General features: G+C 38.0%; 1 protein-coding gene across 5 annotated transcripts in view; it reads right to left on the bottom strand.

Moving 5' to 3' along the window:
• Positions 1–26,502, bottom strand: part of SULF1 (sulfatase 1) — a 217,128-nt gene that overhangs the window by 9,540 nt on the left and 181,086 nt on the right. For all 5 annotated transcript variants that reach the window (XM_069100088.1, XM_069100087.1, XM_069100089.1 and 2 more), the window contains 8 exons: positions 15,313–15,529; positions 9,610–9,865; positions 8,125–8,221; positions 7,064–7,158; positions 6,657–6,722; positions 5,050–5,222; positions 2,995–3,137; positions 2,769–2,892 (listed from right to left, as the gene is read on the bottom strand). In XM_069100088.1, the coding sequence (XP_068956189.1) occupies positions 2,769–2,892; positions 2,995–3,137; positions 5,050–5,222; positions 6,657–6,722; positions 7,064–7,158; positions 8,125–8,221; positions 9,610–9,865; positions 15,313–15,529 (1,171 nt within the window). The remainder of the gene's footprint in view (positions 1–2,768; positions 2,893–2,994; positions 3,138–5,049; positions 5,223–6,656; positions 6,723–7,063; positions 7,159–8,124; positions 8,222–9,609; positions 9,866–15,312; positions 15,530–26,502) is intronic.

Genomic DNA, 26,502 nt, shown 5'->3' with positions numbered 1-26,502 from the left:
TAAGTCGTTTGCCTCTCTAAATCCCCTGTCTCTTTATAAAATGGGGATAACAAGACCCACAGTACTTACCTCCACAGTAATTACCTCATAATTTCATTATGAGGACCTAATGAAATCATATAAACTGAAATACTTTGTAATCCTTAATGTTCTCTACAAATGTCAGTTATTATTATTAGCTATATTCAGAACTCAGTTGGAGTAGCAGTATCTCTCTAATGGAGGCCCTAATCAGATGGGAAGGTAGGACATTAGTTTGAATATATCCCTCTTTTATTATGAAGGCCGAGACAAGTAGGGTAATCCTAGACAAAAATTGTTCAAGGTCACCATACCCTTAAAAAGAATAAAGAAAACCAAAAGGTCCATCCCAGTTTCCTTGCAGCTGGCTCTCAATTAATCTCATTCAAATATTAACTGCTAACTAAAGCATAACTCTTCCTTTGAGGAGCTTGAGTTTCACTGGGGTTCCTGATGAGCCCTTTAGGACCTGAATAAAGTTGTAATGGTGAAATGATTTACAGAGGGGTTGATATTTAGGGGCCGGTGACCAAGCACCTAGTTTACCTTCTTGAACCACATGGGAGGGACTAATTGACAACTCAGAAGCACAAGTAATCACTCCGAGGACAGGTCAGCCCCAAATGGCTTAGCCACTTGCCCAGAATGGTTCCTTCTGTATCCCTGGTGTCCTTGGTAATTCTTCTCACTGCTAACTTTCTAGTTTTTTCACCATACAGTGGTAAGACTGATTGCTTTCCTTATTTTTGTACTCTTCCCTCTTTCCTTTACAGCTATTAAAACACTGGGAAGTAGAATCTATATGTTGACATTTCTGTATAATAGAGGAAGAGAAACTGGGCATGGTCATTAGCCATGAGCGATGGGGGCAGGGAGAGAAGGGGGCAACCCTGGGAGAAAATGAGTTGATTAGTACAGTACTACACCCTAGGGAGGAAATAATCTGACTGATTCCACACAGACCCATTTACTCTGTCTCGATCCCAAGTTAATGAGCTGCTCAAGAAGCTCTAATTTCAGATACTATTCCAACTGATTGTTTGAAATTTTCATTAAGGGGCATGGGAGACACTTGCAAATGAGCCTAATTCACTTTGTCAGATGAACTGAAACCCTGCTGGGGCAATTCCAACTGTAAATAGGCAGCCACTGGCTATTGTCTGAGCCAGCCCAGTGCCCTTAAGGAAAGAGGATACCCTCATTTACTTAAAGTACAGCTCAGGCCTGTTGACAAGAATAACAAACAAACCCCCAAAGCTTTCATCCAGTTATCCCATCCTCCCATAGATGCCTCTGTTGGGAATCAAAGCTTGTTAACAAAATTGGACCTGTTGGAAAGAGTGGAGTGAAACTCTTACGAGCTCTGAAAGGTCGATTGCATTACATTTCATTAATGCCTTCCTCCAAACTGGGATATTGAATGTGACCATGAACTCCCTTGAGAGTTTTCCAAAATATTTTTCCATATATACAAAAGTTTCAGATGAAGAAAACTTGGTAATAAAGGAATTAAATTTCAAAATATAGAAAAATTATGCATATAAATATTTAATTAACTATATCTATACATATATAAATATGCATGTGTGTATATGTATGCATATATATGTATATACACCTATGATAAAAATATCTAGATAACTATTATCTATATATTTCCCATAGTAGTAACTGTTTCTCTTTTCACCAGCAACCCTGGGGGTCTTCCCCTCCCAGTTTGATTTTTTTTTTAAATTAAAGGGGCCACCCCTTCACTCACTTCTTCACTGAATGAACATTACCCCACTCAAAGTGAGAACTTGAAAAGGCCTTAGCCTAAAAGCTCCAGGGTCTCCCATTGCATCCTGAGTCATCTCCAGTCATCCTGATGAATATTAGGCCACTGGCCCCAGATGGCTCTGGAGGAGATAGAGAGGCTGGTGACCTTGCACAGCTCTCCCTCCCTGGAATCAACTGCAAATCATGTTATCATTTCCCTGATGCTATGGTCCTCTTCAAAACCAAAGGACAAAACACAACAACAAGTAAGCATTTAAGAAATGATTTATTACATGATTTATATAGATCTAGCTCTCTCTTTTCTCTATCATTTATCTATCTATCTATCTATCTATCTATCTATCTATCTATCTATCTATCTATCTATCTATCCATCCATCCATCCCTTTCTCTGTCTGTCTGTCTGTCTGACTGTCTATTTGATAGACATGTATGAAAGGCAGTATCATATACTACAATCTAGTAACTAGATAAAGACTTGACTTCAAAGCCAAGAAGACCTGAGTTCAGGTCCTGCTTCTTACACATAATGAGTGTGTGTCAAAACACACAGCTAATCCTAAGGCAAGTATGTCCCAGGGCAAGTCACTTAAGCCTTCTTTGTGTTCTAGGTCAATGGTATGAAACTCAAATTGAAACCAGGGCCTATAATCTTCTGTATACAGAAGGGTCCCTGCAGGTCACATATCTACAGTTTTAAAATGTAATATTATCTTTGTTTTATTGTATTTTTGTATATTTTGTTTAATATTTCCCAATAATATTTTAATATGCTTCAGGAAGCACTGGGGAAAACAGGGCCCAGGCCCCATGTCTGACACCTCTGCTCCAAGACTAAGTGGCAGAGCCTACAGTGCTCAGCGTTGGTAGAGAGAGTTTCCCTGCTCTGGAACCTAGGAATTCCCCATGCCAATGAAATCCACAGGTCCTTTTTTCCCATGCATATACATACACATTTTCTCTCTTACCTGCTTCAAGTCCCTTAGGCCTTGGATTACATTGTTTATAACCCTGACAGCTTCTCAGTTCCATCAACTGTATGTGCAACTGATTCAAGATGCCTCTTTCTACTGTGTGGACCGTATTTGTGAGCTGAAGGTAACAAAAAGGAAGGTCAGGATGAGGAAATTGACTCAAATTCTTTTTAATATTCGACTTCTTATAAACTTCAGAAAAAGGAAAGGGCTTGATTACCTGGTATGGATCTGTATTCATATCAAAATATTCCAAGAAGCCAGTAGCAAACTCACAGAAAAGAAAGTTGTGTGTCTCATTGACTGTTCGCAAACACCAGTAAGTATTGTTGTTGGAACTTGTACAGGCACAGAAAGATCCCACTGTTGGAAAGGAGAAAAAAAGTGAATGAACTGAGGTGTAACATTGTCACAGAATTCCCTTTAAGCCAATGTTTTATCATATTCAAACACATATTACTGATTTTCTTTCTTATAGGGCTGGTGGTACCCTCTTAGTAGTCAAACATAGGGATTAAAGGAATGCTAACTAATAACTCAATCACAAAAATTTAAGAAGTATCTGCTATATGCCAAGCACTATGCCAGGTGTTAGAGATACAAACAGAACCTGTCCTCAAGGAGTTGACATTCTTCCAGTGGCATACAGGCACTTTACTAGGTGTGTGACCCTGGGCAAGTCACTTAACCACTGTTTGCCTCAGTTTCCTCAACTGTAAAATGGGAATAATAATAGTACTTATTTTGTAGTTGTTGTGATCAAAAGACATAATATTTGTAAAAAAAAACATAGCAGATAGTAGGAGCTAAATGAATACTATCTGTCTTCCCTTTCCATGTTCATGTACTACCTTGGATAGTTTTTAGAACTGTTTTTTTTCTTGTGTACCAGAGTGTCAGAGGAAGAATAGTTGATGTAAAAAGAATGGGAAGAAAAATAGGACAATTGGTCTTTCTGAATTGATCCATGAGCTCTCTCAGTCATTTGTTATTCTTCTGGGGCAATGAATGTGCACTTGGTGCCACCTGGAAAAGATCTGGCCACTACATGAAAGTGTGATACGTTATATTACAGTGGTCACTGGCTACATATGTTTATGGTATAGGATTTGAAAATTCCTTATAGCAGGAATTCTTTTTTCTGTGTGTCATGATCTACTTTGTTAATCTGGTGAAGCCAGATGTTTTTAAATTCATGAAATGAAATAACATAGGATTACAAAGGAAATCAATTCTATGGAAATACAGTTATAAAAATATAAAACTATACAAATATAAAAATAAATAAAAGTATTAAAAAATGACAAAACAAGTTCATGGACTCCACTTATGAAACCCTGGCTTAGAGGAACATAGTCCTGTGAACGTGTCATGGAAAAGCCCCAGGAAAGTCCCCTCTCTTGGCTGTATTTGTTACATGCCCTAGGCAGGGAGTCTTTGGGTGGCCCATTACCAGCGCAGTACAGGAATAGCATTAATAATAAGCCTGAAGAGGGAATATAAATTTTTCCCCTTCTCTGATGTGCCAGCTATGTAAGTACATAAGAGAAAGGAGGATAATTAGCTAAAATCCAGAGTTAGTTTTGAGAAATTTGCTCTCAACAAGGCTAAATCCTTTCTAATGATCAAAATCTCCATTTGTTCTCTTCCCTGCTTATCAGTTTACTTTTCATCCCTTAGTGTCTAAAAAAATCAATATAGACAATGCATGTATTTATAGAACTACTGTAGAGTCATTGAACTCAGAGTTAGAAGGTACTTTATGGGGTATTGAATCCAACTGGCAGCACAACAGAAGTCCTTTCCACAACACCCCTCATAAGTAGCCATTCCAGCTTCTGCTTGAACACCCCTAGAAATGAGGAATATACTATTTGTCAGGTCAGCCCAACTGCCCTTTAGTTGTAATTCTAAGTGTTAAGAATTTTTTCCTTATATGGAAATAATTTGCATGCAAACCAATGAAAAATATAAGCATTCACTTAAAAAGTGCACATTTTGCATTATACCTCATCTGCATCAAATGTTTTCTATTTTATTTTGGGGATGCAATTTAAACTAAATGGGAACATTTGTGGGGAAAGAATATATACTATTCTAAGATAGGAATCTGGGAGAAAATTAGCCTTGCCACATAAAATATAAACTGCTTAAGGAAAAAAATAAAACCATCTAAGCTGCCTTTGTAAAAAATAATAAAATATATCCTTTTGGAATCTGCACAGATTCCTATGTCAAGTGAAGTACATGACATTAACAAAGAAGAGATTCTTACAGTTCCAAAATGGTGCTGTTTGCCAGTGGTTGTTGTCATGTGTAAAACAGGTAAGTCCAGGCAAGCTGCACTCATCCCCCTTCTTTTGTCTCTTCTTCTCTTTCCTCTCCTTCTTCCTTCTCCGATTCTCTTTGAAAAGCTGTAGTTTACTATCCACTTCTTGAGCAGCCTCTCTATTCAAAGAGAAGCGATATTTGAATTATTTAAAAGTGCTTTGTCTAAAAAAAAATTAAAAAAGATCCTTACTATGATTTCTACTGTTTAGTGACATCTAGTTAGAAGACTACTCTTTTTCAAGAAAATCCAAGTTTCAATAATAGTAAAAGTAAACTTTGTTAAACAGTAATCTTAGAATGTCATAAGCTATGCAATCATTTGTGAAATTTTATTTTTCTATAGATTTTATTTTATATTAATCTGGATCTTTGATTTTATTAATATAGTAGCGATCTCCTGGTCTGAAAACTTTCTCCATTGATCTAGATCAGTAACGTATCTGTATTTTAGAGGTATAAAGAATGGTCTGGGGGCAGCTAGGTAGCACAGTGAATAGCACACCAGCCCTGGAGTCAGGAGGACCCGAGTTAAAATTCGGCTTCAGACACTTACTAGCCATGTGACCTTGGGAAAGTCACTTAATCCTTAACCCCAATTGCCCTGCCTTCCTCCTCCAAAAAGCAAAAAAAAAAAAAAAAAAGGTCTGGACACATGGAGAGGTTGTGATCTTTGTGATATAGGCAAATATCTTACATCTGACTGAGGCAGGTAAGACTTGAACCAGGTCTTCCTGACTTTGAAGCTGATGCTTTATACACTATGCCAAACTCTTTCCATATTTTTGCTTATTTAACTCAGTAGAGTAAATATGGGAGTCATTTCTGTTCCTTAATTCCCTTGAACTGGACATTTCCTCATTCAGTCTCAATCTTCTTTTCAGCAAGTTTCAAATATCCCTTCTCTGTCCTCCTTCCTTTTTACCCTCTTTCCTTTCCTCTTCCGCTCTCTGTTTCTCTCTCTTCTGTCTCTCGCATAGTTGACAATCAAGTTTCCCTTTTTTCTATCTTTTTCATTTTTCTTCAGTCAATACTGTTGCTGGTGTTGCTGAAAACCTTGGAATTCGCTGAGGGGGCCTGCACCATCCTTCCTTGTCTTTTTTCTCATATGCAACGCAATGAGGAGGGGGGTTATGCACAGCACATATATTAGCTGGGTGCTCCAGGTTGGAGAGAATTGAATTAGACTCTGATAATGTGCCTCAGATGAGTGATCCTGAGTGGATTCTCATAACACTTTTTTTTTTTTTGCTTTTTAGAGGGCAGTTGGGGTTAAATGGCTTGCCCAAGGTCACATGGCTAGTTTTTGTGTTAAGTGTCTGAGGCCAGATTTGAACTCAGGTCCTCCTGACTGCAGGGCCGGTGCTGCCCCATCTCATGACACTTTGAGGTGATGTCTTGACCAATTGATGTTAACTTCCCTGGGCACGTAGTAAGCACTTGCTTTCTTTGCTGATGGAACCACGAACAACTTGGAAGTTCCCACTTTACACACTGTTTTTTTGCTGCCTCCCCTCTTCCCCACACCAACTATACCCAATGGAATCCACTTACTTGAATGGGTGAAGGTGACTCTTCAATTTCTCCTGGGCTTTCACACCTTTTTCTTTATTATAATAGCTACAGGCAACAGGATTAAAAAGTGAGTTTTCATACATTTCCATTTGATTACATTTAATTCATTTTCTGTAAACAAAGCAAAAAATAGAAAGATAACATGGCTACTACTGGCTAAAGCTTCTGCTTAAAGGGACTGCGACTCACACCTACTGCTTAGATTTATGGTGTATTTAATTTTATTTAAATAGCCTCAGTCATTACTATATGCAATAGTACATTAAACATAATAAGCTTAGTAATAGAGGGACATAACCCCCACCATAATAACCTCAGCCAGTACCAACAGCTAATGAGTTTCCAGAGCAGACGTTACCAGCGGGCTGCAGCAAAGAAGCCATTACCTCTGCTTGTTACAATCACATTCATCAGGCTTTCTTCTCTTTAGGTGTCCTCTCACTTCTCTTAAATTCTTAATTTTATCTTGGAGAGCTTCAATCTGGGGAATAGAGTGGGGATTAATTATATTTTAAGGCCAATAGGCCTTTAGGATTTTCTTTTGAGCAAAGTGCTTTCTCATTTCAGTTTTATTTTTTCTATCACTATAAACATATGTTAAACCAATTAATAAATTTGGCCCTATTCTGGGAATAGGCCACATTACTCTATGTTCTACCAAAGGTGGAACACCTTTCACATTTAATGCAAATTTGTTTTCTAACAGATGCATGATATCATTGGCCTGGAAGGCATAAAAAAAAAAGTAATCAAATCATCTTTTATTTGTTTCTTCAAAGGGCTCAGGGTATGTGGAAAGATAGGAGGACCTGACTTTAGATACTGCCTCTGCTCACACTTCCTTGTGATTTAACCTCGATCATACTACTACTTTATCTTTTTTTTTTTTTTGGAGGGGGTAGGCAAGGCAATTGCCCAAGGTCACATAGCTCGTAAGTGTTAAATGTCTGAGGCCGGATTTGGACTTAGGTCCTCCTGACTCTAGGGCTGGTGCTCTATTCACTGCACCACCTAGTTGCCCCTATTTTATCTTTTCTGAACCTTTTTTGTTATGTGACCTTGAGCCAGTCACTTAATCTCTTGGGCCTCTGTTTCTTTATTTGTAAAACGGGAATAATGATGCTGATGTGATGATGATGCCTATCTCACAGGTTTGATGGGAGGATCAAATGAAATAATATGGAAAGTCCTTTGTAAACCTTAATATAAATACTTATTATTAAGTGGTTAGTACAGGCAAAGTCCTATGTTAGATGCTGATATTTATACTTGCACTACCCAGCTCACAGAGTTGCCAATGGGAGGAGAGAAGAGTTGTTATTATTATGTGTAGTATTTGACATGCAATTATAATACATACTATGTATTACACCCATCAGGTGAACAATAAAAATAACTCCCCAGCCATCCAGTTGCATTTGGAATAGACTTTTAATTCCCAGCTAACCTCCTTATCGATGTATGCTTTGTGGTCTTTCCAGGCTCTGGCTGATTGATATAGTTCTCTTTCACAATGGATTGTATCATTTGGAAGGATAAAGCACCTATAGGAAGACCAAAGAAGAGAACTTAATTTTTCTCCTGAACCAGTTAATTTAGGTACAATCAACAAATTGATGAATACAAGCTGATCAATAGATAATTATGAATGTAATGCCTCCTGGTTATAAATGTGGGTGTCCAGAATGGGGTCAGTGGAAATCACTGCCAAGGGCACAGTAGGCACTGGGCAGACTTAATACTATTCCCCCAAAAACACAAAAGCAACAAAAAGAAAGTTTAGTTTAGAAAATACCAGCTAATACATTTAAAGAAGTGACTGGGCTGGGGTGGCATTGATAGAGAATATTGATATGAGATTTCAAAATACTTCAAAAGAAAAGACTTGGTGTAAAAATCATTTAATTAAAAGGACCATATCTATCTCTAACCCTTTTCTATTGAGATCATGTTTTAACCAATCAATTCATTTTTGCCTATTTGGAAGAGACCCAGGGAGACAAGGAAGGTGGGCTGATCAATAAGGAATGATGGAAGAATATCATTTATGATTAAAGAGTATGGCTGCTTTTTAGTACTATACAGATTATGGGGTGCAATAATTAATATTTGATAGCTAAGCCATATTCTTTCATATAACACAAAGGAATAAGGTAATGATAAAGAAATTATAAAAGATTCCTACTGAGGTCCTTTTCTAAAAGCAAAGACAGCTAGATGTAGTCAAAGATGGCTGTATGTAGATATGGGGGGGCATATGGGTATGAGAAACAGATTGGAAGAACGAACTCAGAGCATTATCACTTTGCTGAAACCCTTCACTCCCCAGCTCTTTCCCATGGACCCAGCCTTCAAAAAGTAAGACATGTGGCACTAGCTGGGTGCCGATCTAATTAACCCAAGTATTTCTCCTCCCTAATTCCATTCCCCCATCTACTCTATTTCCCTGGAAACCCAGACAGGAGACCCCACTTTTTGATTATGCCCCAGCTACCACTGTCACAAGAGTAATACAACAGACTGAATAATAGCAACCATGTATCCAGGAAAAAGTGTTGCTTAGTAGGGCAAATAATTATCCTCATCTGTTTTCTCTCCTCTCAGCACCCCCTGTGGTGAGAGCAGCTCAAGGGCATATGCTCCCTGCCTGCTATGTTAAGATATAGCAATATTATTGTGGCTTCTTGGATTCCCAGTAGAATAAGCCTGAATATGAAACAATCAAAATCAGACCTCGAAAACTTCTGTTCCCTGGATCTCCATTGCTTATTTTGCCTCTAACTGCTATCTAGTATCAGTTATTCTCCCACTAAAGCTGAGCTGCATTTTTTTCTTATAATGGTATGAAGAAGGCAACAATAATAACAATAATTAATTATATAGAGCAGGTTAACTTGAAAATCAGTTCCTCTGAATATCTAAGCATCCATACTTATGTGTCACTCGGACAGTATCTGATTGTCCTACTGCGTTGGGGCCATCAGCCAGCATTAATTCGCCATCACCGACAATGGCAGCAGCATGGTGGACTCCTGGAGACTTATGGCCTTCATCATGGCGCTTTGCAATACTTCTTGGGCGTAACAGCTGCAGCTCCTCTTCCTCTAAGTTTATATCATATATTTCTCCTTCAAATTCCACAGATAGGGAGCGGGTTTGGCGAGTGTGAACAAACCTTGGCTTGTATTCTGCCAGGAAGGGAAGGCAAGTTAACACTGATACCAAGATATAGTTGTATAGCTTAAAAAAATGGAAGGATTAAAATGGTAATTTGGTATGGGAGGCCCCTTTGAATGTGGAGAATACTTACACTCTGTATAGATTCCCTGGCAAATTTAAATGTTTGAGCTAACTGAAATTAGTTTCCACATGCAGTAGCTAAATCAGTCCAACAGGGCAAGGACTATACTATTAGTCCAGTTGATAGAAATATAAATACACTTACACACGTATGTGTGTGTGAGTGTGTATGTGTATACACGGGAAGATTCAATGTTCCAGAACCCTCCTCTGCATAAATGATAGTGAACTGCTCAATGAAGAAAGTGTTAACTTTTTAAGAAATCCACCAACCAACCTATTACTAGCATCTTGCCATTAGTTGAAGGATAATGATGCCAGAATTGGGAAAAATTGTGAAGATTCAATATATTTCTTTGATAATGATCATTTAGCAGTTTTTGAGAGGCAAAATATTATACTAAAAAGGGAACTTTCCTCGAAATCATGAAGAGCCAGATGAAGTCCTGTCCCTGACATAATCCAGCTCAATGAGCAGAGACAAATCACATAATCTCTTAGGCAATTCTAAAAGATTTTAAGTCATAGAGGAGATACTGATTTGCATTAATTAGTGAAGGGAATTTCTTACATCAATTAAATCATGGGCTTGGACCAAACCACAACCCCTCTGCCCTGAATATTATTTATTGTTGTTGTTGCTGTTGTTACAATTATTTTGCCATAGTACATGAGATTAACTGTGTGAGACCCAGTTACCAACCTGGTGAGAGCCATCATAATCTCATGCCTGCACTATATCAATAGACTTGTGGTTGGTTTCCTTGCCTTAAGTTTTTCTCTATTCTAATCTAGCTTCAATTCAGTTGCCAAAGTAATTTTCTTAAAGCATAGGTCTGACCATGTCATCCTGCTATTCAATAAATTCTAGTGGCTACCTATTATTTCAAGATCAAATACAAAAATCCTTTGTCTTTAAAAAACCTTCACAATGTAACCTTTTTAAAAAAAACTTTCCAGTCTTATTCTTTACTCTATGACCCAGAAACATTGACCTGCTTGCCTCCTTTCTATTCCTCACATACCACATCCCATTTCCCAACTCCAAGACTTTGCATTGGCTGGCCCCCACACTTGGAATGTTCTCCCTCCTCACCTTCTAATTCCCTTTAAGACTCAGCTCAGATCTCACCTTTTCTCTCTTCCTCACTACTAGTAACTCCCCTCTGGGATTATCATCCATTTATACTGCATATTGTCTTGTTTGCACATACTTCTTTGTGTGCTGTGTATTGTTTCCCCCATTAGAAAATGAGCTCCTTGATGGTAAGAATAATGTTTTTGTCTTTATATTCATAGTGCTTTAGATAGTGTTTGGCACACAGCACATGCTAAATGATGCTTATTAACTAACTCTGAGGTACCACCTCACACCTATCACACTAGCTGATATGACAAAAAAGGAAAATGATAAATGTTGGAGAAGAGGTGGGAAAACTGGGACACTAATGGTGTGGTTGGTGGAGTTGTGAACTGATCCAACCATTCTGGAGAGCAATTTGTAGCTGTGCTCAAAGTGTTATAAAATTTTGCGTACCCTTTGATCCAGCAATACTGCTGCTAGGTTTGTATCCCAAAGATAAGAAAAAAAAAATGGAAAAGAACTTATTTGCACAGAAATATCTATAGCAGATCTTTTTGTGGTGGCTAAGAATTGGAAATCGAAGGTGTGCCGAGCAATTGGGGAATGGCCAAACAAGTTGTGGTATGTAATTGTAATGGAATATTATTGTGCTATAAGAAATGGCATTTTGGAATTTCAGAAAATTTCAGACAAACCTGGAAAGGCTTAGATTAACTGACACAAAGTGAAGGGAGCAGACCAGGAGAAATTGTACACAACAACAGCAATGCTATGTGATGAAGAATTGTGAACGACTTAGTTATTCTCAGTAATACAATAATCCAAGATAATCTCAAAGGACTGGGGATGAAAAATGCTACCCCCTTCCAAAGAAAGAAATGATGCTGTCTGAACACAGAATGAACAATGCTATTTCTCTCTGTCTCTGTTTCTCTCTCTCTCCCCCATCCTCCTTCCATCTCTCTCTCTCTTCTCCATCTTCTTGTACAAAAAGACTAATATGGTAATGTTTTATATGACTGCATACGTATAACCTATGTCAAACTGCTTACTGTCTCAGGGAGGGGGGAGAAGAAGGAAGGAGGGATAGAATTTGGAAGTCAGAACTTTGTAAAAAACATGAGTGCTAAAAATTGTTTTTACATGTAATTGGGGAAAAATAAAATATTAAAGAAAAAAGTGCCTGTTAACTGCCCAAGAAGCATAATAGATCCTATGAGGCACACTAAGATGGCATTATTTTCCTAAACCTCTGTTGACCTACCAGCACAGACATAAGAGATACACAATGGTCACTGAAACAAAATGTACAACTGTCTATGTCCTTTTGAGGGGACACTCATCAAACCCTAAATGTGAACTAATAGGGTCACTGAAGAATTTCATCAATAGGAAAATGGGACATTTATACCATTCCATTCCATGGAATTTGGACATTTTGAGCAAGTTTTAATTTTATACACATTAAAAAATCTGGTCTCATTCAAAATAAACAAATCTAAATTCTGCTACTGTGATTTAGTAGTTAAAATGAATCTGACCTGGGGGCGGCTAGGTGGTAGGGCTGCAGTTAGTAAAGTGCCAGCCCCCGGAGTCAGGAGGACCCCTTTGGTTCTGGCCTCAGACACTTAATACCCACACAAAAAAACAAAAAACTAGCCGTGTAGCCTTGGGCAAGTTCCTTAACCTCAATTGCCCTCCAAAAGACAAAAAAAAAAATGTGGCCTGAAATTTTAAGGCCCAGGAGGATAAACTATAAATCACCCTAACAAAGTGCCTCTAATTGTAAACTGATCTAGGAAGTTAAACTGGGGCGAGGGAGCTGTGGTGTTTTAGTTGACTAGCTTTGTGGGATATAGTAAACCTTACTTACCCACCAACAGAAAATGCCTAGATGCTGATATTGTCATGGAGATCTGTGTAATCTCTAACTCTGGACAGAATGAAGTAATTACTGCTGTAATACAGCGCTCAATTTCCAAACCAGCATGGAAATAAAAATCATCACAGAAACGAGTCACTTCCCAGAGTCGGTCACTAGATGGCAATAGACATTCATTTATAGACCACACTCTATTTGCACTAGGGCTGGCCTTTACTCTGGTCTCACTGGTGCTGCTCTCCTGTCTGCTTGAGAGGACAATGTTTTAATAAAATTAATGGGGATCCTGCCCAGGGAAATGTGATCCTTAAAGTATTCACCAGTGATCCTCTTGAATTGTGCTAATTTGAATCCCATCCACCAACACAAATAACACTAATTTGTGCTTATCTAAATTACAGAGAAAAATGGACCACATCAGATACATTCAAAGTAAATGTATCTCATACTGATGTAGCCTCTCACCCACTGTTTCTTGCTATACCTACAATTAGGGATCTAGAGATGATGAAGGATTTGGGATTTTCAGAGCCCATCTTTTCAGTCTATTGTGGGACTTCTCTATGACTGAGTACATAATTACTTGGGAACTGGCCACGGAATTTCTAGGTAAAAGGGTTTGCCCAGGGGCATCTAGGTGGTACAGTGAATAGAGCACTGGCCCTGGACTCAGGAGGAGTTGAGTTCAAATCCAGCCTCAGACACTTGACACTTACTAGCTGTATGATCTTGGACAAGTCACTCAACCCCAATTGCCTTGCCTCCCCTCCTCTAAAAATAAAGGGGTGCTTGCCTGAAGTCACATGGCTTATAATTTGAACTCAGGACATGGGATTTCAATTCTAGTTTTTTGTACAACCCCATACTTCTTCTATCAAAGGATCATAGATTCAGAATACCTTGGAAGTCATCCAATACAACATCCTCAGAAACTGAGGCCTAAAGTGGTTGAGTTGGCAAAGGTCACACAGATAGTTCACACCATAGTTCACATTGACATTTATGTCCTGTCCCCAACTCTATAGCACCATCTACATTCATCGTTGTTGGAGGCAAAAGCTTGCTATCTAAAAACTTGCTAAAACAAATGCTTTGGTTGGACGGCTAAGTCAAAGCAGCCTCAGGGGTAGTCCCTTTAGGTCAGTGTGTGGGCATTTTGTATTCCTGTTGCTACAGAAAAGGACAGCTAGGTGGCACCGTGGATAGAGTGCTGGACTCGGAATCAGGAAGACTCACCTTCATGAGTTCCAATCCAGCCTCAGACACTTAACTAGCTTAGCTGTGTGTTCCTGGGTAAGTCATGTAAACTGTTTGCCTCAGTTCCACATCTGCAAAATGAACTGGAGAAGAAAATGGCAAACCACTCCGGTATCTTTGCCAAGAAAACACCAAAATGGGGTCACAAAGAATCAGACTCTATTGAAATGATTCAACAACAACAACAAAGCTCCAGAAATAGGAATGGGGTACATAAAAACATAAACAACTAGGGAAAGAGAGAGAGGTTCCATATGGGGCCCAGGCATTCCACAAAGGAATATTTCTCTCAGCTATGCCAGAGCGGTTACTACCTACCTCCTTTTTTTTTTTTTTTTTTTTGGCTTTTTGGAGGGGGAAGGAAGGGCAATTGGGATTAAGTGATTTGCCCAAGGTCACACAGATAGTAAGTGTGTCAAGTGTCTGGGGTCAAATTTGAACTCAGGTCCTCCTGACTCCAGGGCCAGGGCTCTATTCACTGCACCACCTAGCCACCCCAACCTACCTCCTTTCAATGGCCACTTAAGTGGGGAGGGGGCGAGGGAGGGGTGAGGAGAGAATCCAGCAAGGCACTCTGAACTTGAACCTCACCTCTGCTACACTACTATGACTTTGAGCAAGTCACTTAACTTTTCTGGGTCTAATTTTCTTTGACTACAAAATGAGAATATTGGAGTTGATGACCTCTAAAAGTTTCCTTCCAGTTTTAGATCTAAGGATGAGTGTGTGTATACACACATATATACATATATGTGTATATATACATATACATATGTGTGTGCATGCATGAATTCAAGTCCTTCTGAAATCTCCTATATGCTATAATTCTATGATTCCAAGAATCATTTTCTTCACTAACAGAATATGAATTCATTTGATATCAGCAGAAAAATCTTTACAGAGAAAAACAATGGATGAGAAATTCTGATTTCAAACACCAGTCTATCATTGAGGTTTGTGTGATAGAACAAATAAACTAGCCACCAAAGACATATATATGTATGTAAAAATCTGTGTGTATACACCCATATGCACAAGATTCTGTTTCCTTTATACCTCCAGCTTCCAAAGACTTCTACCTGCTGCTGGGTGGTCATTAGGAGATCACTTACTTGGAGTGCCATGGTTTCTCAGGAACTGTCTCTGGTTCTTCCTCTGGCTTCTGCTAGCACGATAATCAGCCTCCCCACAATGACATTCTTTGTCTTTGTTACTGAAGCCCCGGGAGTGGATACTTCGCGTTCTTTTCCTGACTGAGAGCAGGTCACTGGATCCTTTACATTTGTGAATTCGAAGTTTGCCAGACGTGTCCTCAATGCACTGCCACTTCTACACCAGGAAAAGTGAAAGTTGTTTACTTAGTTCCAGATGTTATTTATTAGGACTGCTGTTTTTGTTTTGGAAAAAGCTGGCAGTATCATTCAAGAGTAAGTGAGGGAAGGATAAGTGACTACAGCAATTCGATTCCTTTCTGATCTCTTAAGTGTTTCTCCCATCAAGGGCAAAGAGAGATGACAACAAAATCATCGGAAATCATAATTACCTAATGGCACCAGAGCCAAAAAATGGTCTATAAATCCTGGGATCTAGACCAAACAAGAGTCTTGAATGGGGGAGGTATAAGTCCCCAGTTCAGAAAGCCACAGATTGCAGCTGTCAGGGCTGTTTTCACCAACTTCTCTTTCTTTGTAAAAATAAATCCTAGTCCTTTGTTCTCTACTCCGGAATTGAGAGTGTGAGTCAAGGAAGAAAGATGGAGATGAGTGCCATTAAAGACTATTACAGGGAGAGTTAACCTTCATTTTCAAAAATAGATCAGGTTTTCCTGTGCCGTTTTCCTTAGCCATCTCTAAATAGTACACAACCAGTCACTTCAAGAACTTCTCCAGAGAAGTATATTTCATTTTCCCTAGAGATGTATATGGGGAACTAGAATTGTGTGCCCTTGTTTCTAGTTCTTCATCAAGCTTTGCTGCAGACATTTTAATAAGTACTAGATGATGAATATGATACATTGTCAGCTTTAAATATTTCCCCATTTCCTGACTTTCATGCACTTAGTCAATAGCCTACCACTTGAGTTATTTCATGGGATCCTCCAAACTGTCCTCTATTGAACTTGCCCCACTTCTCCATCTCTAGAATGAGAATCTGGGAAGAATGAAGTACCTGGACTAGTCAGACTTTAAAAATGATTTTGGCTCTTACTGCTTGATTACAGAAAGCGGACAGTTTTGTAATGTCTAAAGCTGAACTAATTTGCCCTGGAACAAGGTTTTCTGGAATTTGGCAGATAGCTTTGCTCTCATGACAAAAGGTGATGGATGGGCACCATATGGCATGCAATGACTCAGGTAGGCCCAGGGAGTAGGAAGCAATGGCTTGGAAGTCCTAGGGACAGTTCCCTGAGTCTTATATTGTCAGGGAAACTTTTAGAGGCTGGACTCAAACTCCAGAGTCCCTGGGAAAATAGCTACAATGCTATGATGTCTCTGATGATTTAATGGACTCAAGAATATGGGATGATTCTATGACTTTAAAAAGAATTGGTCGCAAAGTCTAATATAACACCTGAGGAAGTTCTAGGAATATGAAACCACGGTCCCTAAGAGACTTGTTGTTTATATAACTCCAAATTCTACTCTGAATAAAGGACTGGTAGGGAGAAAGAAAAGGCTGGTTATTTATGATAGCTGGCATGCAATGGTTCCAAGATAATTCTGCTGCTTTCTCTTCACTGGTGGTAAGCTTTTCTAGCCTAGTCGCATGAATTTTCAAAAAAAAAAAACCCAACAAAATAACAACAATACCATTCTAATGCAAATATCACAAAAATAAATAAAACAGTCTTTGACATAAAGGAACTTATGTTGTATTAAACATCCAATATCCAAGTTATCTATCTTACAAAGAAACTAATAAGCAAGGCAAGTAACTTCAGACCTATGAAAACAGAGGAGTGTCTACAAATTAAGTCCTATTCCAAAGCTTTTTTTTTTTTAGCCCTAACCTATGATTTTACTGGTATAGGGAACTCCTGATGAGAAAACTCTTATTAATTCAGGTCTGTGCCTGCTCTGTAGTTTATAGTCTTAGAAAGTTGCTAAGGTAACAGACAAATTACGTTAAGAGGCAGCCTGCTATGATGGAGAGAAAAACCTTGGTTCAAGTCATCTCTCTCACACATACTGGTTGTGACCCTTTGCAAGTCAGTCAACCTCTCAATGACCCCAGGCAAGCCTCTAAGGATTTACACATAGCAGAGGCTTAATAAATGTTGTTACATGAATTAGTCAATATTAGTGAATGTACAATTTATAGCCAAGAGAAAGCTTAAAGCAGATTCATATATGTAGAAGACAAAGAAATCTGCCCTGCCTCACTGCTGAAAAATCAGGTGCTTGGTTGCATTGGAAGATAACTATGCTGTGTATTAGTCCACATCTTGATTTTGCCTTGCACAAAGGAGCCATGAATGAGATGTTTTTTGAATTGTATTGAATTCAAATAATGAAGACTTCCTTTGGCTCTCCAACTACCATGTACTTGAAAAGGCTGCCTGGTCTTTGACTTGAAAGAGCTAAGGATACAAGTAGATTCCTGTTCAACACAAAGGTGTAGGTAAAATTTTTAAACTTGGCCTATTTGAAATCAAGTCTGCATTTTATTCTTAGCCAAAATGCCTCACTGATTTCCTACTGGATACAGATGAAGGAAAAGGGTGTTTCCTTTCTGAAAAGTTGGGTTTTAACCACACCTTATATCTGGCACTGTTCTTGTCATTGGCAGCTATACTAAACAAAAGTGAGGTTTGAGTTTGGGGCAGGCTTTTATTTTAGATTCTGAATGAAAATGAATAGTGATGTTGATGGTTTATTTATACACACACATATATGTCTAGTAAAAAATGGAAAAAAAATGAAGAGAAAGGGAGAATCATTGAAGTTTCATATATGTTTGCTGCCTTAGGGTATTTTAGAAATGCCTATTATTTCCTGAAGAGATTGTAGAAGCCTTGAAAGAATAAATTTTTAGAGGCTATGAATGAGCGCAGGATGAAAGACAGTAAAATGATGAGCCAGTGGCAATGAGATTGGTTTCATCTCCTACAAATTTGTAAACTAAATGGATGTAAGTACAGATGAGCCAGCAGCATTCAAATATATGCAACATGTACAGGACCATGGGCTTGAGTTGGATTGAACTGGCTTTTAAGTTGCTTCTTTATATGATACAGTGGGAAAAAATGCCAGGCTTAGAGTCAAGATATCTGGGTTCTGTTACTGAGCGTGGGTGACATTGGACAAATAACTTTATCTGTACAAATATCCATTTTCTCATCTGTATAATCTATTTATTGATTCCTCCTTTTTCAAATGAGCAGATTACATGAAACAATTTTAATATCCCTTCTTTTTCTTATTGTTTCATTCCTTTATTCATGCATGCTTGCATTCATGCATGCACCAAGTATTTATTAAGTGCCTACTATGTGCTAAGCATTAGAGATTCAAAGACAAAACATCCCTTTTTTCAAGGAACTTACATTCTATTAGGGGAACACACATACACAAAAGCAAACTAGGGATATGAAGAGGCAGAGGAAGAGGGGAAGAGTGCCTGTCAGGCTTCTTTAATAGGACAATAACAACGCTTCTATTCCTCCTAATATCTCACATGAACACAACGAGGTGTGAGCAACACTTCCACAGCTTGTGCAAAGGAATGTGGAAGGGAGAAGTGATGTTGTGTACAGAGAACATCAACTGAGTCAACTTCATCATATTATCAAGAGTGTGAAGGAGAGCATAATGGAATTTGAGAATGGGAATGAACCTCTTTGACCTAGTCCAACAGATACATGAAGGAATCGCTACTATAACATGCCTAACAAGCTGGTCCTTCTGCCTCCACCTGAAGACCTCAAAAGATGTTTTTATGACTTTCAACTATTCCTTTTGAAAGTGATCAGTGAATTCCTTTGCACTAAATCCTCCTCTTTTCATTTCTTTCTTGATCTCTTTGTCCACTGGTTCCTTTTGGATCAGATTCTTTGGCTTCTATGAATCTTCTGCTGGTTCTTCTCTTACCGCTCTGACTTCTGGTCTTTAACATATAATCTCACCCAACTGCACACAGACATACCTAATTTTATTGAGTTTTGCTTTACCGCATTTTGCAAATATTGATTTGATTTTTTTTTGGCAATCCTGTGTTAAGCAAGTCTGTTGGTGCCATTTTTCCAACAGCATGTGCTCTTATAATGTCTCTGTGTCACATTTTGGTAATTCTTATGATATTTCCATTACCAGTTATCTTTGATATTACTCTTATAATTTTAATATGTATAATATGTTATACATAATATTACTCATAATAGTTTTGGAATGTCATGAAACATAAGACAGCAAACTTAATACATGTTGTATGTTCTGACTGCTCCCGGATCTATAACAACTCCAGGGACCCCATCTCTCTCCCTCTCCTCAGATCTCCCTATTCTCTGAGACACAAAAATATTGAAACCCTACAATGTCCTCTAAGTATTCAAGTGAAAGGTAGAGTCAATCAATGCAAACTTCATTGTTATCTTATTTTTAGGAATTGCCACAGTCACCTGAACCTTCAGTAACCACTACCAATTTGATCAGTCAGTAGCCATCAACATTAAGGCAAGACCCTCCACCAACAAAAAGATTGCAACTGGCTGAAGGATCAGATGATGTTTAGAATTTTTTAGCAATAAAATATTTCTCAATTAAAGTATGTACTTTTAAAAGACATAATACTATTATGCACTTAATAGACTACGATATAGGTAAACATAACTTTTATGTGCACTGGGAAACCAAAAAAATTTTCTGATTCACTTTATTGTGATACTCATTTTATTGCAGTGGTCTGGAATTGAACCCACAATATCTCTGGGGTATGCCTGTATACTTTAAAAATCCATATTGCTTCCTTTATCTAAGTTTTATATTTCTAACCTAGTTTGGAGCTTATGGAGGATAGGAGAAAGCATGTCTTTTTCTTGTTATCTCATTATTTTCATCTTTTTGATGGAAGTCAGCTAGGAATGGTATTGGGACAAGTCACTATTCCACTTATTCTTTTATAATTAATGTTCTGCAGACAGTTGCTTACTTAGGTGGGTAAAATATTTCCTTTTCATAATTGGAAAAAGTATTAGTAAATAAAACTTATTTTCTGAGGGCTCAATTATTATCATCAAATACATGAATAACTCACACTTATAAAGTACCTTAAGGTTAAGACTTTTGACAATCTCCCCCACAAAGAAGAGTATAGAGCATGTAATATAACATATTATGTATATATGTATTGTATATAACACAATATAATATTTGTCTGTTGGTTGATTTATCATACTCAACTGTTTAGAAAATGTGGCATGAAGAACAGAGGGAGGAGAATTACCTTATAAGAAGATAGGTTTTGTGGCCCAGTAACAACATCTATTATGTGCCCAAGGCATATATTCTAAATCCTGGAGGGTCCTTTTAAAAACAAAATGAAACAAAAAGTCTTTCCCTGCAAGGAACTTATATTAGGGGGTACAAATGTAAAGTAATATGTTTGTTCATTATAATCTGAGAATGGAGAAAGCATTAAAAAATAGAGGGGAGAGGGGCAGTCAGGAAGTTTTCCTATGGGAAGTGACACAACACCTATTATGGGGTTTCTTAAACTTTTTCCACTCTGGACCAAGCTTGCCTTTAGGGAGCGTAGGTTGGTATTGCGTGGCCTGAGGGCATGCACAGTGCAAAATGCCCAAGTTTTGTGTTCAAAACCAAGACTTCAATGAAATTGTGTGATGCAAGCAGGGGCAAGTGCTTCCAGAAACACCTTGGATTCATTATGAGTTTGATTTTTAATTACTTTTTGGTCATTAGGCTTTCAGAAGCGTTTTGCTGCTGCCAAAGAAGCGCTCATCTATACCTTAAAGAAAGATAGAGATTCTAAGAGGAAATGCCTGGGGGAACAAATTCCAAGCCTGGGGTAGGGAGCAATCTGTTTAAAGGTACAGTGAGGGAGATGAGCACTGAGTTCGGGGAGTAGAAACTGTATCTTTTTGGCTAGAGAGTAGATGACATGAAGGGGAGTTATAGGAAATAAACCTTGAAATTTAGACTGGAGTCAAATTCTAAAGGGCTTTAATTGTCAAGCTGAGGAATTTGTGAGAGGTAAAGAGGGCTAAAATAAAATGGTTGACTGCAATTGGGGAAAAGGGGTAGATACAAGATATATTGTGAAGGTAAAATCAACAAAACTTTGCAGTTAATTGGGTATGTAGCATTATTGAGAGGAAAGACTTGAGTCAATGTCAAGGTTGTGAACCTGACTTCTGAAGGATGGTGGTGCCTTCAACAGAAATAGGGAAATACAGAAGCCAATGCTTAGGACTTGAGGATGGTTTAATATTATCAAAGATAGTGAAAATACACACCAGATCTCCTTACCAATACGTACTAAATCTCCTGACAAATATCTCAAAGAATCACAAAATTTCGGCAGCAAAAAGGATCTATAACAGCTCCAACATGTGACCATTTGATTTTTGGTCAAAAACCTCCAGTGACAGGAAACCCGCTACCCTCCCAAACCTATTCTACTATGAACAGCTCTAATTGTTAGGATGTTTTTAGTCACTTTGAGCTAAACCCTCTTCTGTAATTTCTCCTCACTATTTCTGGTTCTGTCCTTGAAGACCAAGCAGAAAAAAAAAATCTAATTCCTACTCCACATGAGAATCTTTCAAATGCTTAAATCTCTCTATTATAACAGCTACAATTCTTCTCTTCTCCAGGTGATCCTTGAGTGGTCTTAATTCTTTCACCATCTTGGCTAACCTCCTCTGGGAATATTCCAGGTTGACAACATCTTTTCTAAAGGACAGTTGCCACAACTGAACAAAATATTCCAAATGTGGACTGAGTGCAGGATAATCATGTCTCTCCAATTCTGGACTTCTACAGTTGATTTTTGAGCTCAGTGAAAAGAATAACCCTGCAGTTAAATGACCTGGGCTCATGTCCCCCTTCTTATGATTACTATATATGTGATCTTAGGTAAGCCACCTACCTTCCTTGCTCAGGCCTCACATTTTTCTCTCTGTAAAATGAGGAGGGTAGACTAGAAAGCCTCTGTAGTCTTTTCCATGGTCTACAGCTATGTTCTTATAACCCAAGTTCCTGTTTCAATTTTATTTTATCAGAGTTGGGTCATCATTCAAACATCTTGGGATTCTTATATTGTCATTACAACTCAAAATGTTGCCATAATTCTCTTGCTGTGTTGTAATTTTATTGAATTAAGTATCATTTAAATGCAGTTGGAAATGATATTTTATCTATAGATATGGATTTTATCAATGAAATGGTATTTATTACTACATAATTTGACTCATGTGTGGATTTTCTGTAAGTTACAGAATGAACATTAAGCAGACAGCCAGAAGAGCTGCATTCTTGCCTTTGCCCAGCTACTGATCATGTAACTTTGTGCAAATAATTCAACTGCTCTGCTTTTTTTAAAGCATGCAATTATGCCTGTTCATTTTTTACTAACAGAGATGTCATGAGAATGAAATGGAATAAAATGTTTAATAAGTGCTAGTTGACTTTAACTTAATTTAGTCAGCAGTGAGTTCTTAAAAGAAAAGTTGCTAAAATATTAAATTGCTACAGCCCTTTGCAAACTTTAAAGAGGTATATAATTGTCAGCTACTCTCTTACTAGCACCACCACTCCTGCAGTGACGATGACGATTACTATGATTATTATTGATGCTACTGTTAGTCAGTGGGTCAATCAATCAGTATTTATTAAGCACCTACCATGGGCTAGGTACTGTGATAAGCAATGAACATGTTAAGAAAGGTAAAAAACAGTCCAAGTTCTCAAGGAACTCATGGTCTAATGGAGAAGACAACATGCAAACTGGGGGTGGTCTCAGAGAAAGAAAGCACTAAGATTAAAAGGGGTTAGGAAAAGCTTCTTGGAGAAGGTAGGACTTTAGCTGAGGCTTGGAGGAAGCCCAGGAAGGTAGGAAGTAGAGATAAGGAGGGAGAGAGTTCAAGGTATGAGGACAATCAGTGAAAATACTCAGCTGGGAGATGAGTGTTGGCTTCTCAGCCTTTGAATCTGAGTTGGGCATGGTAAAAATAGAGACTAGCTCTGATTACAATATATAAATCTTAAGTGCTTGTTATGCTGATTATTGTAGTATTGACCAGAACCACCAGACACATTTTATATACGAGACTGACATTTTTTATAGTTATATTTTCCAGGTAGGGGATTGAGGCCCAGGAAAGTCTGACTGTACTTTTTATTTCATGGTCATACTGAAAATCAGATTTCACAGCCTAATAATACACATATTCCCTCTTACGCATGCAGCAGAAATCTATTATAATACTTCTCTTTTACTATATAGATTGGGGTATTCTGTGACTCATATCATCTTTGAGCCCCAGCTCTGCAGCTTCCTAGCTGTGTGTCCTTGACCAAATCACTTAACTACTCTTTTGTTTAATCTTTATAAAAACAACTTTAAGATTCCTTCCATCCCTAAGCTTCCTTACCTTCCCCAGTCTCTGAAGTAGAAATAATCTCCTTTGTAACTTGGAGATTTGGGGATTTCATAGTTCCCTGTATGTTTCATGGGACTCAAACCAATTTCCTTTCATATCATGGTACATGAAATGTTACCTTAATATCCTCAATAGGAATGCCAGGTCTGGGAAAGTACTGAGGCACTAAAGCAGATGGGGCTTTGTCTGAATTTTGTAGAAATATACAAGTAAATTATAGTTAGTTTAGAAAGAGGATTAGCTTTGGAGTCAGAGGACCTGTGTTCAAATCCTGATTTGTCACTTTAATACCTAAGTGACCTTGGGAAAGTTATTTAATTTATCTGAGTTTCCTCATCTATAAAATGAAAGAATTGGACCAGATTCCCTCTAAATCCTATGTGTGCATGAGAAGAATTTTTAAAAATATGTATTCAAAATTCCTAGTTAGACTTAAAAAAAAGAATGGACAACAACAGATCAATAGAAATTTTTCTTTAAAAAAAAATTAAATAGCTATGTGATACCAGTAGGAGACCCTAATATTTGTAAGTATTACAAGAGGAAAATATGATTATGAGACAAAAAATAAAACTCTAGATTATCTTGGAAATAGCCCTGTATTATAGCACAGATAATACTGGATTTGAGGCATGGCTACTTATTAACTGTGGGATCATGGGTAAACCCTACTCTTTTTTAGACTTCAGTTTCTTCATATGTGAAATGGAGGAAATGGACTTTAGGGTTCCTTCAAGCTCTAAATATTATGGTTATAAGGTTAGGACAAGGGTTCCCTTGAATGCCTAGCCATAGAATTTTTGATTGGGAAGGAATGTTGAGGTAATTTTGTATGATGATCAGGATGATTTAATCTTGACAAGACTAATGATTTTGATTTAATGAACCAGAAGAATTTATTGAATAACTACTAGGTAATATAGAGAATCTAGGAACATAAGACCTGCATGATTTATGTCCCCAAGGACAAGACAATACATAGAAAATTACAGGATTCCAACTGTGGGTTGGAAGAAACCTTAAAAGAACATTTAGTCCAACCTACTTATTTTGCAAATGAGGAAACTGGGACTTACCTAAATGAACTGCCTACAAGTCATAACATTAGTAAGCTAGGATTTGATATCAAAGTGGCACAGTGGATACAGCACTGGGTCTCGAGTCAGGAGGACCTGGGTTTAATTGGGTCTCAGACACTTACTAGCTGTGTGACCCTGGTCAAGTCACTTAACTTTGCTTGCTTCAGTTTCCTTATCTGTAAAATGAGCTGGAGGAGGAAATGGCAAACCACTCCAGTATCTTTGCCAAGAAAACCCTCAAATGGGGTCACAAAGCGCTGGACACTGCTAATCAACAAAACAACTACCTTTGATTCTAGTGTTTTTCCCACCATATAAGAAAGAATACAGTAAGAAAAACTACAAAGAAATGAGTGAGAGATGAAGGAAGAGAATCTGCCCTATGCCTTGAAAAGAGGAAGCATTCATTAGGATATGAAATGACCCTCTGGGAGGGGGTCAGAAAAGGGCTACAGTGGAAATGTAGGTGATGTTAAAACAAAACATATGGATAAACATTTGTTTTTAAAAATGAAAGCAGGAAAGACAGAGGAGAGGACATCAGGTAGGGCAACCAATGTGAACATAGGGATGGAAAAAAGAGTGAAAGCTTTTGCCAGTAAAGAGACTGAGGGTGTGGATGTGGTAAGGCTGAGTTCCCTCTGTGAAGTCAGAGCAGTCAGAACACACAGAAATGTCTATGTGTCATATTGTAGTTTTAACTAGAGCTCGGTGAAGGTCTGGAATCAGACTGTAGACTTCTGGCCAACGGTTTCCTGGTTTCAGCCAGCTTTTATGGGTATATGTGTTTTTATTCACTCTCTGCAGCTGGTCATAAAACTGACCTTTACAAATGTACAATCATTGTTGCATGAGAACATAGGTTCTGGAGCCAAACCAGACAACACCTAACAAGCTGCATTCTAACTTCCTTTACATTATCATATGCAGCTGGATTGATTGTTGAACTCCTTCAAGCATTCTAAACAGATAAATCATTGATATCTTATTGAGAACAGTCACTTGAAACAGACCCAAATAAAAGCATCTTGATGGCTCATGAAAAAAAAAAAAAGACGGCATCTATGATACAAATGTGAAACAAAGGTACAGTCCCATAGAAGGCACTTAAGTGTTTGTTGACTTCTAGATATTACAAAAACAGATATCCCATAAGCAGGAACATCCCCTCTTTAGTGACTTCCACTTAATGAATCAATATGTCTAGGACACAACTTGGGTGCTAGGTTCCATGCCGATTACCACATTTTAGGAAGGGCAACCAAGATGCTTAGGGGCCTTCAGTTCAAGCCAAATGAAATGGAGATGCTTAGCTTTGGCTCTAAGGAACTTTAAAAAAAATTTTTTTAATCACATCTCAAGGGTTGGGGAAAAGATTTTTTATACAATTTTTAAAAGCTTACTGCTTTTTACAGGGTAAACACTACTCCAAAACATCAAGAAATATCTTAGAGAGGTTACAAAGTGGCACTCAATGTAACGTTCCAAGGAATTAAGAAACCCAGATTGTTTTTATTTTTAAACCACAAATAACAATACCATCTCCAAATGAGAGGGTGTGTGTGTGTGTGTGTGTGTGTGTGTGTGTGTGTGTGTGTGTGTGT

This window comes from Petaurus breviceps, unplaced genomic scaffold (assembly GCF_028583685.1).
Source record: "Petaurus breviceps papuanus isolate PSGF00001 unplaced genomic scaffold, PetGlider_PUasm1.0 38, whole genome shotgun sequence".
Classification (NCBI taxonomy): Eukaryota; Metazoa; Chordata; class Mammalia; order Diprotodontia; family Petauridae; genus Petaurus; species Petaurus breviceps.
This window is presented reverse-complemented; position numbering and strand designations above follow the sequence as displayed.